This window comes from Drosophila tropicalis, unplaced genomic scaffold (genome assembly GCF_018151085.1).
Source record: "Drosophila tropicalis isolate 14030-0801.00 unplaced genomic scaffold, ASM1815108v1 contig_1109, whole genome shotgun sequence".
NCBI classification, from domain to species: Eukaryota; Metazoa; Arthropoda; class Insecta; order Diptera; family Drosophilidae; genus Drosophila; species Drosophila tropicalis.
In genome coordinates this window covers 640,392-654,764 of record NW_027172477.1, presented here as the reverse complement: position 1 = coordinate 654,764, position 14,373 = coordinate 640,392, and the positions used below count along the sequence as shown (strand labels likewise).

The window sequence follows — 14,373 nt, the reverse complement described above, 5'->3', positions numbered from 1 at the left end:
CACATATTGTATGTTTATACATACAATTGATTTTAATATTTTATTTGCTGACAAGTACTTACTTATACATACATACATATGTACCTATGTATGTATGTATACATATAATTCCATAGTTCTTCATTAAAAATATGCATTTATTATTATCCATTTAGATAGGTAGGTACTTGATTTGCCAGCATTAAAATATAACCAGAGACGGCAACTTTTCTTAACATCCCATGATCCCATTTCACAAAAGCTCTTTCAATTCTTTGAAATATCTGTTTTAAACTAAATACATACATACATAAATTCTTGAGTAACTTAGCATAAATACAAGTACAAGTGTTTGGTTTGGTTTCTTCTCACTGTTCGGTTTTGTTTTTTGTTTTTTGCTCGCATATAAATTACATATAAATTATAAACATTAAGCAGTTTTAAAAGCTTGAATTCAGCAACTTATGGGCTAACTGTACAAATTAAATATATTTATATATATATGTGTGTATATGTATTTGTATACCAAAAGTCCTGGTGATATGTTCGATAGATATATTTAGCAATTTAGCGCATAAAGAAATCATGTAAAGCGTTATTGTTGTTCTGCAGATTTGCACAAATCAAGATAAAGAGCAAAAACTGAAGCCGAAAATTTGTATAGCCCTTCTTTAAATAAATTTACCTCCCTTTCCCCCACTCTCTCTCACCACTCTCTCTCTCTCTCTCTCTTATTTCATTTTATCTGGCATATTTAGTTCTTGTTGCGTCGCTTATTGATTTCTTTAAGGACTTGTGTCTAAATTGCTAAAAGGTAACATCAAGTGCTCGTTGGCGTATTGGCCAAAATGCGAGAGCTTCTCGATAGGTAGCCATACCAATAGAACACATTGATGAGGAAAAAGAGCAACGGGAAAACAATACGGGAGGCTCGATCGATTTTCGACACGGAATTGTATTGCGGTGTTCGTTTGCCTTTGCGGCGAGCCTCCATTTCCTCACGCCGATAGAATGACATGCGTCGACGTCCAGTATTTGGGGGATTAGCGGCTGCCGCGGCCGACGCCGCAGCCTGGGCTGATGTGGATGGCAGCTCGTGAGCCCGCAATTGTGTCTGCTCATCATCTTCGTCATCGTCATCGGAAGATGCCACACGATGCCGGGACGGTTGTCGCTTCCAGTCAAAGCAGCTCAAAAAATTCATTGTCCACAGCCCATGGCGACGATTGCGGGATGCTCGCCTCGATGGCAGCATTCCCAGGCGACTACTCCCCCGGAATGTGGTCCAGTCGGTATATTGATAGAACACATTGATAAAGGGATGACCTCATAGATTTTTGTTTCAGTGCTATCGCGAAAATCGGATTGCCTTTCCGGCTCCGAGTCGGCGGAATCTGTGTCCATTTCTTCTATGATGAAATAACATTCGCCCGAGCCATATTTCGTGAAATAATGGACCACAGCAAATTGTAGAATGGTCGCGAAAATGAAGGCAAACGATAGAAATACAAAGAAATCTAAAGCCGTGGGATAGGAGACCTTTGGCAAATCGGTGCGAGCCTCCAAACCCAGAAACGTCATTGTAAGCACTGTGGTTATACCCAAACTGACCCGATCAGCGGTTGCCTCCCGATTTAGCCAGAATGAGACCCAACTTAGAACGACCAGGAGACAGCAGGGACCATAGACCTGAATCAGGAAGTTACCCATGTGACGTTGAAGATGAAAGTTCACCATTAGCATGGAATATTCGGCTGGAATTGATAGATCAAACCATGTCAAGCATAAATTTTGTTATCAATGAAATTTCTTACTCACATGGATGATTGGTCTCCAGTGTGACACTTCCAGCTAAATTGGTTACAGCCCCTCCTCCGCCCACACCCTTGCCGGTGCCAAAGGCTCCCTTGTCCAGCTTCAAACCAGTGCCACGAACATGCTGATTCTTGGCTGCAGGTCCCGCGAATGTGGTCATCACTTTGCTTGTTGGCTTTGGACCACCAACACCCGTCTGTAGCATATCCTTGTTATTGTACGAATGATGGTGAGGCTGGGGCATCGGTGCAGCCGCCTTGTAAACAATGTCTGTTAAATTGCCTGCCGGACAATCAACCAAATCGAATTGGGACAACTTCATATCCTCGGCAATGGCCACTGCCGGCCGTTCTTTGTTCCAACGGTAGATGACATCGGAGGTAGTGTATCCGACTGGGTAAGAGGAGGAAGCAATGCAGGTGTTTGAATTTCGATATTCCAACAAATACAGCCAAAACAAAAAATGTCAATTCACACACACACACACAAACAAAAAGGGAAACAAAGACAGGGACAACCAATTTGGCACAGTGATGATGAACTCCACATGCAAAAATCACAGTTGAAAACATTTCACATTAAATGGATCAGTCTTCAAATATGTTGACTATATATACTCAATTGATTGAAAGAAACATTTAATTCATTCAAATTTTTAAGAAATTGAGTTTTGCCTAAAAGTATGCAATTCCAAAATTATATGTAGAACTTGACTTTCCTTTTAATTATTCTTCGTTTTCATATCAGAATCGGTGAATGAAACTAGACAACATAAGGCCCACAATATGCTTTTTCTCTAACTCAGCTCTATTCATTCAATTATCCATTCCCCATATTCTCACCTACAAATATTCACCCCAACACACACACACACAGTATTTTATTTGTATTGTTGTTGCCCAAATGCACAAATTGCCAAACATTGCGCCATCTGGATGTGGTTGTGTATGTATGTATGTATATGTGTGTCTATGTATTTGTGTTTGTGCGGGATTGGTTTACCTGATATTTTTCTATTTTTTCGGCAACATTTTTCTGTACAGAGAGTTGACTTCCATCAAATGGGAAATTGTCAACATTAAGTGGCAGGCAATAACATCATGCCAATAGGTAGAGATGCAGAGGGGTTGGAGAGGTGTGGGGTAATTGAATTCTCGACTGCATACAAACATTATTCACAACAAATCGGAAGTAATAATACATTTCGTAGCTCAATAGATGGATGGAGAAGTGAAGGCGGTGTAGGTGGTGGTGGTGGTGGTGCTTAGGTAAAACGTAGAGCAACCGCCTTCTACTCAAGTGTTCGTCTGTTAATTTTCATTTGCGATAAGCTAGCAAATGAGAAAATGTAGTTAACGAGAGAGGAGAAAGGCGCCAGATGGCGATAAATTGTTGCCAACAAAATTTAAATATACCAAAGTTGACTTAAATTTTTCATTCTTCACACAAAAAATAGACAGTTGACAATGGGGCAAGGGAGTCGCATACATATAAATATTTTGCAATTCTATGCAAATTGTGCTAAAAATTCATCAATGTCACATATGAAATAGAAATGTCAAATGCATAAGGAAATGTTAAGAATTGTAAAAGTGAAACGAAATGCTAGCTTGATTAGCATACTGTTTTAGTTAATCCAAGCATAAACTCATAGGGTTATTCTAGAAATAGTTGAAATGTTTTTCCATTTCACTTCGAATGCTTCTGGTTCTTGGGTTGGGTTTTCACTGTAAATGTTTCCAAGGATTTGCTATTGGATCAAATTAAGTACTTCGTAAGTTTAGACCTTAAAAATGAACAAGTAAGTTTAGTTTAGCATTTAAACGAACATTAATAAAACTAAAAGAAAGTTTTTGATTTCTTCCATTCTGCTTTTGAGTCATGATCCTAAAATCTTATCTTATATTTTTATATTGCCCTTTTAATTGTCACTAAACTGTTAAGCCTTTTATCTTTCCCAATTCAATTGCCCATAATTTGTCTTTCCGAGTCATTTGAAAGCTAGATCGATTCACATTCATTATCTCATCCTCTTTCATTTTGACCCAACACACTTCATATTTCAAGTAGGTTTAAGCTGAATATTAGGTGGATAATCGAGCCACATATTGGCCAGAAACTCTTGTAACGTTCCTCAAGTTGCCATGATCTAAAATCAGTCAGGAATAAAAGTACTTAGGGCAAAGTTTCCCAGTTTGAGTTCTAGTTTTGTTTTGGGCTCAAAAGTGATGCTTACGAAAGCACAAATATAATTTGAACTATTAAAAGAAAAGCCAACAAAACTCATTTAATACCTTACCTTCAGACGTTTTTCCCACATTTCCATAAAGTTTACGTTTGAAGTCAGAGAAGGTTTCGATATCTCTCTCTCTCTCTCTAACTCTCTCGCCAAACACTAATACTTATTAAGCCCTAAAGATTATCATATTTTAGGACAGGATATGGCAGATTATTACGCATATTCAAATCCATATCTCTGTAGTCTTAGTGTACTTAAATTAGTATAACCAATGTGTCGTATACGCAATATGAAACTATGCAAATCAAATAAAGAAAAACGCTTCGTTTTCAGTTCGTTGGAATGTTATTATTGGTAATCGTTCAATTGATTTCATTCAGCGACAAAATTTGATACCAAATCTCTCTTTTTATACCCTTGCAGAGGGTATTATAAAATTGGTCAGATGTTTGTAACGCACAGAAGGAGACGTTTCCGACCCCATAAAGTATATATATTCTTGATCAGCATGAGAAGCTAAGTCGATATAGCCATGTCCGTCTGTCCGTCTGTCCGTCGGTGCGTACGCGTTTTACTCAGCCATCTTAAGAGCTATCGGGATGAAATTTTTTTTGGGACCTTTTTTTTACCCGGGTGAGATAAAGTATGAAAATCTTTGGGATCGGACTACTATATCATATAACTCTGGAACAAAAATTTTTGCAAAAATTGGAGTATCCCCATGAAATTTACCAATATAATAGAATTTGATATAAAATCTCAGATCCCAAAATTTGACCCTGATCGGATAAATAGAACACAAGTTACAGTCTATATAAATCGGTTCAATCGCTGCCGGCAGCTCTGCTTGCTGCCTACTACGTCATCATCAAATCAACAGAGCACATGCATACACACACAGACGCAACGCTACATAAACTGTATGTGTATGCGTGCCTTGCTTTGCTTAGGGAATGAGGGAAGAAGAAGAACAAATTGTACATAGTATGAAGAGTAAAATTGTTTTGTTTGTATATTAATGAATTGAGTTGCAGAAAACAAATTTTGAACATGTGAAATTATTATTGTCAAGGACTGCAAGGGTATATAAACTTCGGCATAGCCGAATTTAACTTCTTTGATATTTTTTAACTCAATTAATGGCTTAGTTTAGTCAAGTGTTTTGGAACGCAGGCGCCTGCAGCAGCTTTAATATCATTTAGCCAGCTGTCTCTGGTTAGCCATTTCGAATGGTCTTTGTCATGACAACCAATCTAATCCTATTTTTTTTTTTTTGTTCTCTCATTCTATTTTTTGTTTTCGCCGCTCCACTTCAAAGCCATTTCACTATACATTTTCTTGTCGCGTACAATCCAATGTCATGGCATTCAAAGCTCCCCCCTTTTCGGCCCCTTCCTCCTCTTTCTCCTTGTTGCCGCACACATAAAACATATGCTTGAAGCCAATCGTCGTCGCTGCCCAACAAGTGGCTAACCGAGAGAAAGGAAAAATGAAAAAACTAAATCACATCAAAGCGCTATGAGTACCAATTATGCACAATTATGCCACGCCCACTTTTTAGCCCATTTTTTGTACACAATTGCATTTGTTCGCCATTCACCCCCCGCACATATGTATGTGTGTATGTAGGTACATATGCTTTATATATATTCATATATTGTTTCTAGACTTACATGAACCAAATTTTAATGGACATTTCTGTATATCCATGGGAAAATCGGCCAAATTCATAGGGCAACCGGCTTTAATTGTCAAGCGACTTGAGTAGAGCACACGTCCATTCTGGTAGATGCGAACGAATTTATTTGGTGTTGTAATTGTGTGTAAATAGCTCTGTTTGCCATTGTAAAAATATGTATCCGGTTTCCAGATCCGTGCCAACATTGAGACACTCAAGGCTAGCGTATCCTGAGCGCCCTCAAAGGCGAGACGTTTATCCACCCAGGATTGACGAAAATAACAGTCCATCGAGTAGGTCTATAAAAAGCAACAATAACAACAACAACAACAGTCGATTGAAATTTCGGGTAGGAGGTAGACACAGAGGCAACAGACAAATGTGAGAGTGTGAGACTGACTGACAGGAAATATGGAGATGAGATGAGATGAGACGACATGAGACGAGACGAGTTGGGGGTCAGTGGAAGGTAGAAAGAAAGTGGATTTGTTGTAATTGAATGGATGGATGATTTGCTTAACTTAAGTGAGAGTTGAGATGTGAGAACTCTATTCACTTTTGATTCAATCAAATGTTAACTAGGACTGACTCTCTTGATGTCATAGGTTTGCAACTTACCATATCAACTTCTGATATTGGTCCCATGCTTCGAACCATAATGTCAACTTCTATGGTAGCGGGTGGACCTATAAAAGAAAATCATCATGTCAAAAACAAAATCATTGATAAACAATCAAGCAATAGATTAAATATGTCTTTCCATCCGTTTGATGGCGCATATCCCTATGGTTTCTGTTTGCGTGAGACGCAAACCCTTTCGTCAGTCAACTTGTTGTTTACCCCTTTCCTAATGCTCTGTTTGTACTTGTATATGTGTGTGTGTATGTGTATGTGTTTTTTTTTTTTTACTTCTTTCTGGTTCTTGTAATCAGCAAACATTCGCAGATTTTCCGCTCAACGGAAACATTTAATGAAGCGGAAATGGCTGCCAGAAGACATCAGTCATAGAGCTCCAAGGTGATGATGGGTGGCTATGTGTCCCTTCTGGGTAAATAGTTAGTGTCAAATTGAAATATTTACATACAATTTTGCATTGCGTTTTTATTCGATTTTATCGAGGATTTCCCTCTCATACACATTACTTTTCAATTTTCCAAATGGTCTGGGCCATAAAAATTTAAATATTTTCGAAATTTAAAAGCCTCCTCATTCGAGCACTCAATGAGCTTAACGCGGGCTTTTGGTTTACGTGCGCGGGATGAGGGGGGCGAATAAGCGACGAGGTCGGACGGACCGGAAAAAGTTCTTCTTTTGCAGTTTTCCCATTTTTCTTTCATTTCTTTTTTTTTTTTTTTTTCTTCTTGTTTTTTGTTTCATTTTGGCGCGTGGCTTAAGCACAAATTACATTGTTTTTAACACTTCATTAAGAATCGCAGCGCATAAAGGATACGTGGGCATGCACATCCTGCCCCGATGATGATGCAAAATGACGATGGCGACGCTAAACGCATGTTTGCCAAGCGCCAAGCGCCAAGCACCAAGCTCAACAGCAAAGTCATTAAAAACTGTTCGCATAGGCAAAAATAACACAAAAAACAACAAAAAAAAGGAACAAAATGCGGGGCAAAAATTGCATATTAGTGCAGAAAACATAGATAAGATGTGTGTGTGGGCCAGAGGGAGGGAAGGGAGGTGATCCAGGCGGGTTTCATATGGAGGAGTGGCCTGTTCGACTGTCTGCCAAGCGGATTAAGTGTCATTGTTCATCGCTGAGCAGAGGAAAATTTAAATTTTCCACATTCATATTCGACTTCGATTCGAATGGAAACAATTTTGACAAACCGTCAGAAAGGCAATAACGAAATGGATAAATGATCTTGCCATTAAATGAAATCATGAAAGACAACATTGGGCGGGAGTCTTCTGTCCTGATTGAGTTCTTGGAAGAGAGTAAAATTTTGGGACTTTGTAGTAAGGGGCAATGGGTTTGCATAAACTTACCACCAAAATCTGGTCGAATGCTATTATCATAACCTCTGAGTAAATTATCCAGCAATTCGGAAATGTTCGCATGATTGTTACTTTGTGTTAGCCATGCCGACGACAACGATGTGGTGCTGGCCAGTGGGCCAATCTCATCAAGACGATGGGCTTCGCCACGTCCCTTGATGCTGCTGGCCATGGCGCCGACACCCCAACTCCAACTGATGCCCGAACTCGATGATGAACCAAATCCCGATGCGATGGACAATTGCCAGGCATTTGTGTAAATGCTCAACATTAAAAGGCAGCAGCAGCAGCTAATCAAAAGTTTAAATATGCGCAAGTTTAAGCAATGTCCTTGCCCTGAACGTTGTCTCGCTGTGAAACTGCTTTGGTCACTAGGACTGGGCCCAGTGCCTCCGATGAGGTCATTTGATGCATTGTCAGATGCGGATGAGGATGCGGTCGAGCACATATTGTTGGAGTTTTGTTTGCTGTTTGTTGATTCGGTACCGTATGTATGGTATGGTTCGGTTCGGTTCGTTTTGGTTAGATTGTTGGTTGGTTGGTTAAACTATTGTTCAGTCCGTCGTTGTCTTCTTCGGTTCTAATCTACACATCCTGCAAAGCAGGTCCTGCACTTGACAGTTCTTGTTTGGCGCTTTGTTTGGGCTTCGTCTTCGTGTGTCGTGTGTACTTTCATTTATGCACCGGAAGTTGCACTAGTCGGCACTAGTTCAGCAATTTCATCAACATTTTTTCTTAATTTCTCTCTTTTCAGATTTCTCCTTTCTCATGCATTTTCCGTTCCGTTTGCCTTGGCTTTTGTCAACGAATGGACAGGATGGAGTGCGGGAATGGGTCGCCGTCGCAGTCGTCGTCGTTGGCTTCGTCGTTTTTAATTGTTAAAACTGAGCTCTGACCTTTTGGCAGTTGACAGTTTTTGATTGGCCAATTAGCCAACAACAGCATAACATTGCATAGCATTGGGTTATTTCAAATGAAAATTGTTGATTCTTATCCAAGTTGGACTTGTCATAACTTCTGTTTGTTCCACCAGAGCCTTGCCAGCCTCCTACCCACTACCTTCCATTTGTTTTTTGCTTAATTTGTTCAACACACAATATACACATACATATATACACCCGGATTTCTTTACACATAATAATCAACTAGTTTTTTGGCACAATTTATCTTTAGCCTTTCCGGTTTAAGTTACTTGCTGCAATAAAGAAAGAAAGGGAAACATTTATTTAACACACGGCGTATGCGTAATGTACAAACTGAAAACAATATTTACAAAAATAAAAACAAACTGCACGCCTGGGAGTTAACAAAGATTAATGAATACAAAAAACTTCGTGTGCTTGTGGTTTACAATGTGGCTTTCGTATATACATATGGGTATATATTTTCATATTTCAAACAAATACATACATATTAATCTTTGGCATAAATGTTGAGCTGCATTTTAACTGAATTAATGGCAACTTATTAAATGAAATAAATACAGCAGCGATGAGAAGAACGAGAGCCAATCGAAAGTTAACCCGAACCAATCCGCCGGAAGATTATTTCGTTAATGAAAAGTCAAACCTCTCTGTGTCCATTGCCCATGTCCATGCCGTGTAATAATAAGACATAAACGCTGACGACACTAGAGTCTGCCATCAAGGCCAAACACCCAAGACAACATCTCAATCTAATTATGCAAAGAAAAAGAATATTGAGGAGAAAAAAAAGCGAACCGATACGAAGGAGAGGCCAGCGGGACAGGGACAGGTGCTGGGGGCAAACTAAAAATGAGAAATAAGTAGATGGACAAACAATGCCGACCCATAACTTAATTATGTCTCACCCACTAACCTAATTCCATGCATCCGGCTGTGGCATCCGCATCAGGTTTTTGCGATAACTATTTTCAATAGTTTTGTGTGTGCGATGAGTGGCCACTTGCATTTTGCCTTCAAGTCAAGTCTAAGGGTCTGGCCCCGTATCAGACTGGGTATATCAGTATTCAGCCTCGAAGATGCTCAATGCTACTTGCCACTTGATTGGATTCACTGCATACAACAGGATGTCTGCACATACATACAACCAATACAAACATGCATCTGTGTATGTTGCTTACTAATTATGGAAATATGTGCACAGGACACAACACACTTTTTGCATTATTTTTAGTTGAATGCATTTCAACATTTATTTTCCATTGTTTTTCTTTTTTTCCTTTCCATCAATAAATTATCTTAACCTATTAGCGAGATGCAACATGAAGGATTGTTGTTCAATAAGATTATTGGATTAGAAATTAAATGAAGTCATTTCCAAAGAGAAAACCAATTCACCAATGCCTTGGCTTCTGATTTTTTCATACGTTAATGATATAGAAGATTAGTTCATCTTGATATTGCATAAATGTAATCGGAGCCATATTACTTTCCGTATGTTTAGGAGATTTTCCGACATTAGGCAACATTACGATGATGACCAACATAACCATCATCATCAGCTTTGTGATATTGTGTTTCCTTTTCTTTTTGTTGCTATTGTTGTTGTCTTTACTTATTTCTAATTTCTTGCCTTTTGCATTTTGTTAACTGTGTGAACGGGTTAAACTTAAACGCAAACCGAAACCCGAGCACAAGGCATCAACTTGAGCACGTTCAACGCATTTTCTCATCAACATCGTCTAAATTGCACTCAATTTTTGAAGGCTGCCAGACCGCCCACCCTTCCCCTCCAGCCGCCATTGCCACCACCCCCAGCTCCTTCTCTAGTCCCCACTAGTCTGTGGTCCTTCTCTTCTTTGCCAGCTTCCGTTGGCTTCTTCTCTATGGAATAAATATGTCGCCTTTTTTTGTATTCTTTACTATCTTATGGAGAATGCATTGCCATGAGCTATGCTATGTCATGTATATATGTTTATAGGTATATACCCAAAGGAAGGCTATCAAAAAGGTTTTTTTTTCGGCTGTTGAAAAGAAATTATTAGTTTTGTACTTGGTAGAGATATCGAAAATGAAAAGGAATGGAAGGCAAGAATCTACCGATGATTATTTGTCAGGGTATTTGCCTATTCGCATCCCCGAAAATTTGAATTGAGGATGACAACTTTCCCTCCTTTCTTTTTTTTTTTTTTTTGAATGTGTGATGTTCCAAGCATCTGCTGCAGATTTGTACGTACAATACACAAATTCTCTTAGAATACGTATACGTAATAATCCATATACATACATTCGAAAGCATATATGTATATGATGAACGTATCGTGTGTGTGTGTGTATTATGAGGTCGTTTTTTCGGCCTGCAGCAGGTGGTTTATATGGTTGAATCCGGTGCCTTATTTGCTTGCCACACAAATGAGTTGTGCATTTCAATTTGTCCTAGAATATACATATAATTTTCGTACCATTTTTTAGTTTTGCCGTGTGAAATTGCATTGTCAGAGTCAGAGTCACGACCTACAAAAAACAAAAAAAATGGGGAAAAAAGTTACCCACAAGTTTTCTAGTTAACCTAAGTAGCTTTAAAAATGAGCAGAGACACAAAATTTAATTAAATGCAAAGTCGAAAAGGCAGTTCTGATGTGATGACCTAATGAAGTTATGCTATATACATACATACATACATACATACAAATATATGTATGTATATGTATTAGGTTAGTTTTGGGGGCTAAAAATGCAATTGTTGTAATTATTTTCCAGTTCAGATGCAGCACGTGCCCATTCTTGCAGACAGGATGAATCTGGCAAGCAACCAACCAACTAACCAGGATGTGCACGTTTTGCGGAAATGTTGCCAGGATTAAGGAGGCGTAAAATGCCTCGCCCAGTGCCACGCTCACATGTCGTTCACTTCGGTTCACTTCGTCGAGTGTCTAGTATTATAATGCACAAATGTTTGCACTTTTCATTGTTAAGTGAGTTCCCTTGTTCGCTAGTGATAAAATGGGAGTCACAAACGATGCCTAAGTGAATAAATTGGTGCATCGATTCGCACACAGGTAAACAGATCCATTCACATTCATTCACATTAGTTCAAGTATGAATCAATACCAACTACTTGTCCTCAGCGTTTTCGATAGGCAATTAGAGTATGAATAATGATGATAAACTGGTTAATGAAGTGTTGCTTTTCAGGCTTCTTGAAAACCCGAAAAATAGAAATAGATTCAAAGTCGATTCAAAAACGTTTCACACCGAAAGAGAAGCAAAGTGAGTCTTCAATTAGTAAAAATCTTCTTCTCCTCATATGTATGTACATACATATGGACATTTCCGATGATACACATTGGCCAAGACCTCCATTGTACGCAATAAGTAAAAAGTAAGTAAGAACATTTCAACTGACTTGCAAATTTAATGAACACAAATGGAGGGCAGCCCCAAAAGCCGACCAAGACCAAGTAACTAAACTAAAAACGATAGACCCAATGTGAGGGGATACTTTTGAGGGCGGAAAATGAAAAAGCCAAACGCATATAATGACAAGCACACACATTAAAGAAGACAGACAGACGGACAGACAGACAGACGGACAGACGGACATACATATATCTAGAGAAGAAAATGCATTCCGGATGACGCTTAAGTAAACTTTGGGTGTCCAAAACTTGACTTGTGGGTCATTGTAACAAATCCCCAAACCAATTCAATAAGAGCAATAGACCAAAAGCCTGACGAAGCACAGCCAGACGATGGCTTTCCACAAAAAAAGTGAAAAAAAAGAAATCAACGAAAACAAACAAAAAAATCTGCAAAATTCAATTAATTTAAATGCAGTTTTCTTTCGGTTTATTTTGTTGCTTTCGTTGACGTTGTATATCATATACATCCTTATACTATATGTATCTAGGGGAGCGTTTTTTTCGCATCACTTTACAATGTAAATCTCAAGAGTGCGATGCCCAGCTGCTTTTTATGCTTTTGCATTTTGTAACAAAATCTAGTCAAAAAAAAAGAAACGAAATAAAAGAGAAAACCGAGCACTTTGAAAGGCAAGTCCAAAAAAAAAAAACCTAACCAAAAAAGAAAAACGCACAGAGAAGTGAAATAACAAAAAATAAATTTGTCTAAAGCGCGTTACAAAGCCGTCAGTTTAAACGTAATGTCTAAATAGGAAGCCAAGTTGCAGGGACTGACTATTGAGGTCAAAACGATGAAGTTGCTTTGGGGGATATCGCATTACTCGTTAGTCGAAACTGAAGCCCAATTTTGGAATGAAATGTGAAGAAAAGCCTCGACAAGTGTCACCCATTTCGATATTACAAAATTTTAGTACAATTTCTGCAGCTGCTTACCTCTGTGGTTGTAAAATGGAAACAGTTTACTCCCTAAAGTATGCAATAAGTTTCGAATCCGCCAGTGGTTTATGTATGGCAAGACAAATGTGTATCTAGTGAAGTAAAATGTATAAAAAGAAGAAAATTGTCTATGTGAACCACTTTAGAGCTAATTAATTGACTAACTATTGCATATTTAAGGGGGGCACCTGCTAGCATTTAGTGTTGCCAGATCCGTAATTGGAGAAATATATGTAAGTGATTAACTTTTCTTTAATTGAAGTTTATTTAACAAAAAAAGTTTTCTTTTTTTTTTTAACTTAAAATTAGAAGCGAATACAAAAATTGATTGAAATATTCATATTAATTTTTGTATATAAATTGCACTTTGCATATTATTGAGTGCCAAATTCGACCCACGGCCAAATGGCAATTCCCTTAGTTGGTTTATAGTTTTGTTAATGATTTGTTTGGCTAACCAAAATTCGCTGGTGGCTTTGGTCAACTTATGCATTTTATATTCCACTTCAAAATATATGCATTTTATATTCTCTAATGTGCATTTAAATCAGCGATAATTTCATTTTATTTATTGTCCATACATACATACATATGTATTTACTTTATGCCCTCTACGTCTGTCATCCTCTGTGACTGTCATATTTGGTGGTTTATGGTATTTAGTAACATTCTGTGTGTGTGTGTGTGTGTGTCAACCGCATTTCAATTGATTTTTAATACGTTTCATTTTTTTGCTCGCTTTATGTATTAATTAAGCAGATATTATTTAATTTTTTATTGAGGGACATTTTAAAGCTGTGAGCTATCTATTTACATATACTTATGCAGTTATCAGTTTGTTATTTTTGTTGTTCTCTGTCCGTCCTGTTTAAGTTGTTTACACAAACTATGTTAATTGAGTTGAATTCGACATTTTAATTGGCTTTCAAGTGGAAGGCAATTATTGTTTGACAGTTAAATTAGAAATCCGCATGAGGGTTCAAGAAGAAGGGCCAAGGGACCGACCAGGGTAGAATATTTATGTGAATGGATATTAATGAATCACAAAATGTGGGCATACTTAGACCTTCTTTGTTAGGTCTCTTTTAATTGTATATTTTAGGCTATACAAATTCTCTAATTAAATAAACCAATCAAAGAAACGGAGAAAAAGGACTTGACAAGTGAGTTAATTACATAGGTAATAACTTGTATTTGAGTTGATAATCATTTAATAATCATTTTAGCTAATCATTTTCAAAAGCTGTAGCTCATTTCCGCCATTTGTCTTCTGATTTGGGAGAGAGCGGAAATGAGGCAATGGCCACTTAAGCCAGCGGCGGCCATTATTTCAAAGAGAGAGAGAGAGAGAGCGGCAGCCATTAAAAAGAG

At 38.1% G+C, this 14,373-nt stretch overlaps 1 protein-coding gene across 1 annotated transcript; it reads right to left on the bottom strand.

Moving 5' to 3' along the window:
* Window positions 1-164: 164 nt before the first annotated feature.
* On the bottom strand, window positions 165-8,169 carry Grd (Glycine receptor). Its single transcript, XM_068285409.1, is given in 6 exon segments — window positions 165-1,258; window positions 1,261-1,733; window positions 1,798-2,187; window positions 5,707-6,010; window positions 6,330-6,397; window positions 7,713-8,169. Coding segments are annotated over 6 exon segments (2,151 nt in total). The 3' UTR covers window positions 165-799.
* Between the last annotated feature and the right edge of the window lie 6,204 nt (window positions 8,170-14,373).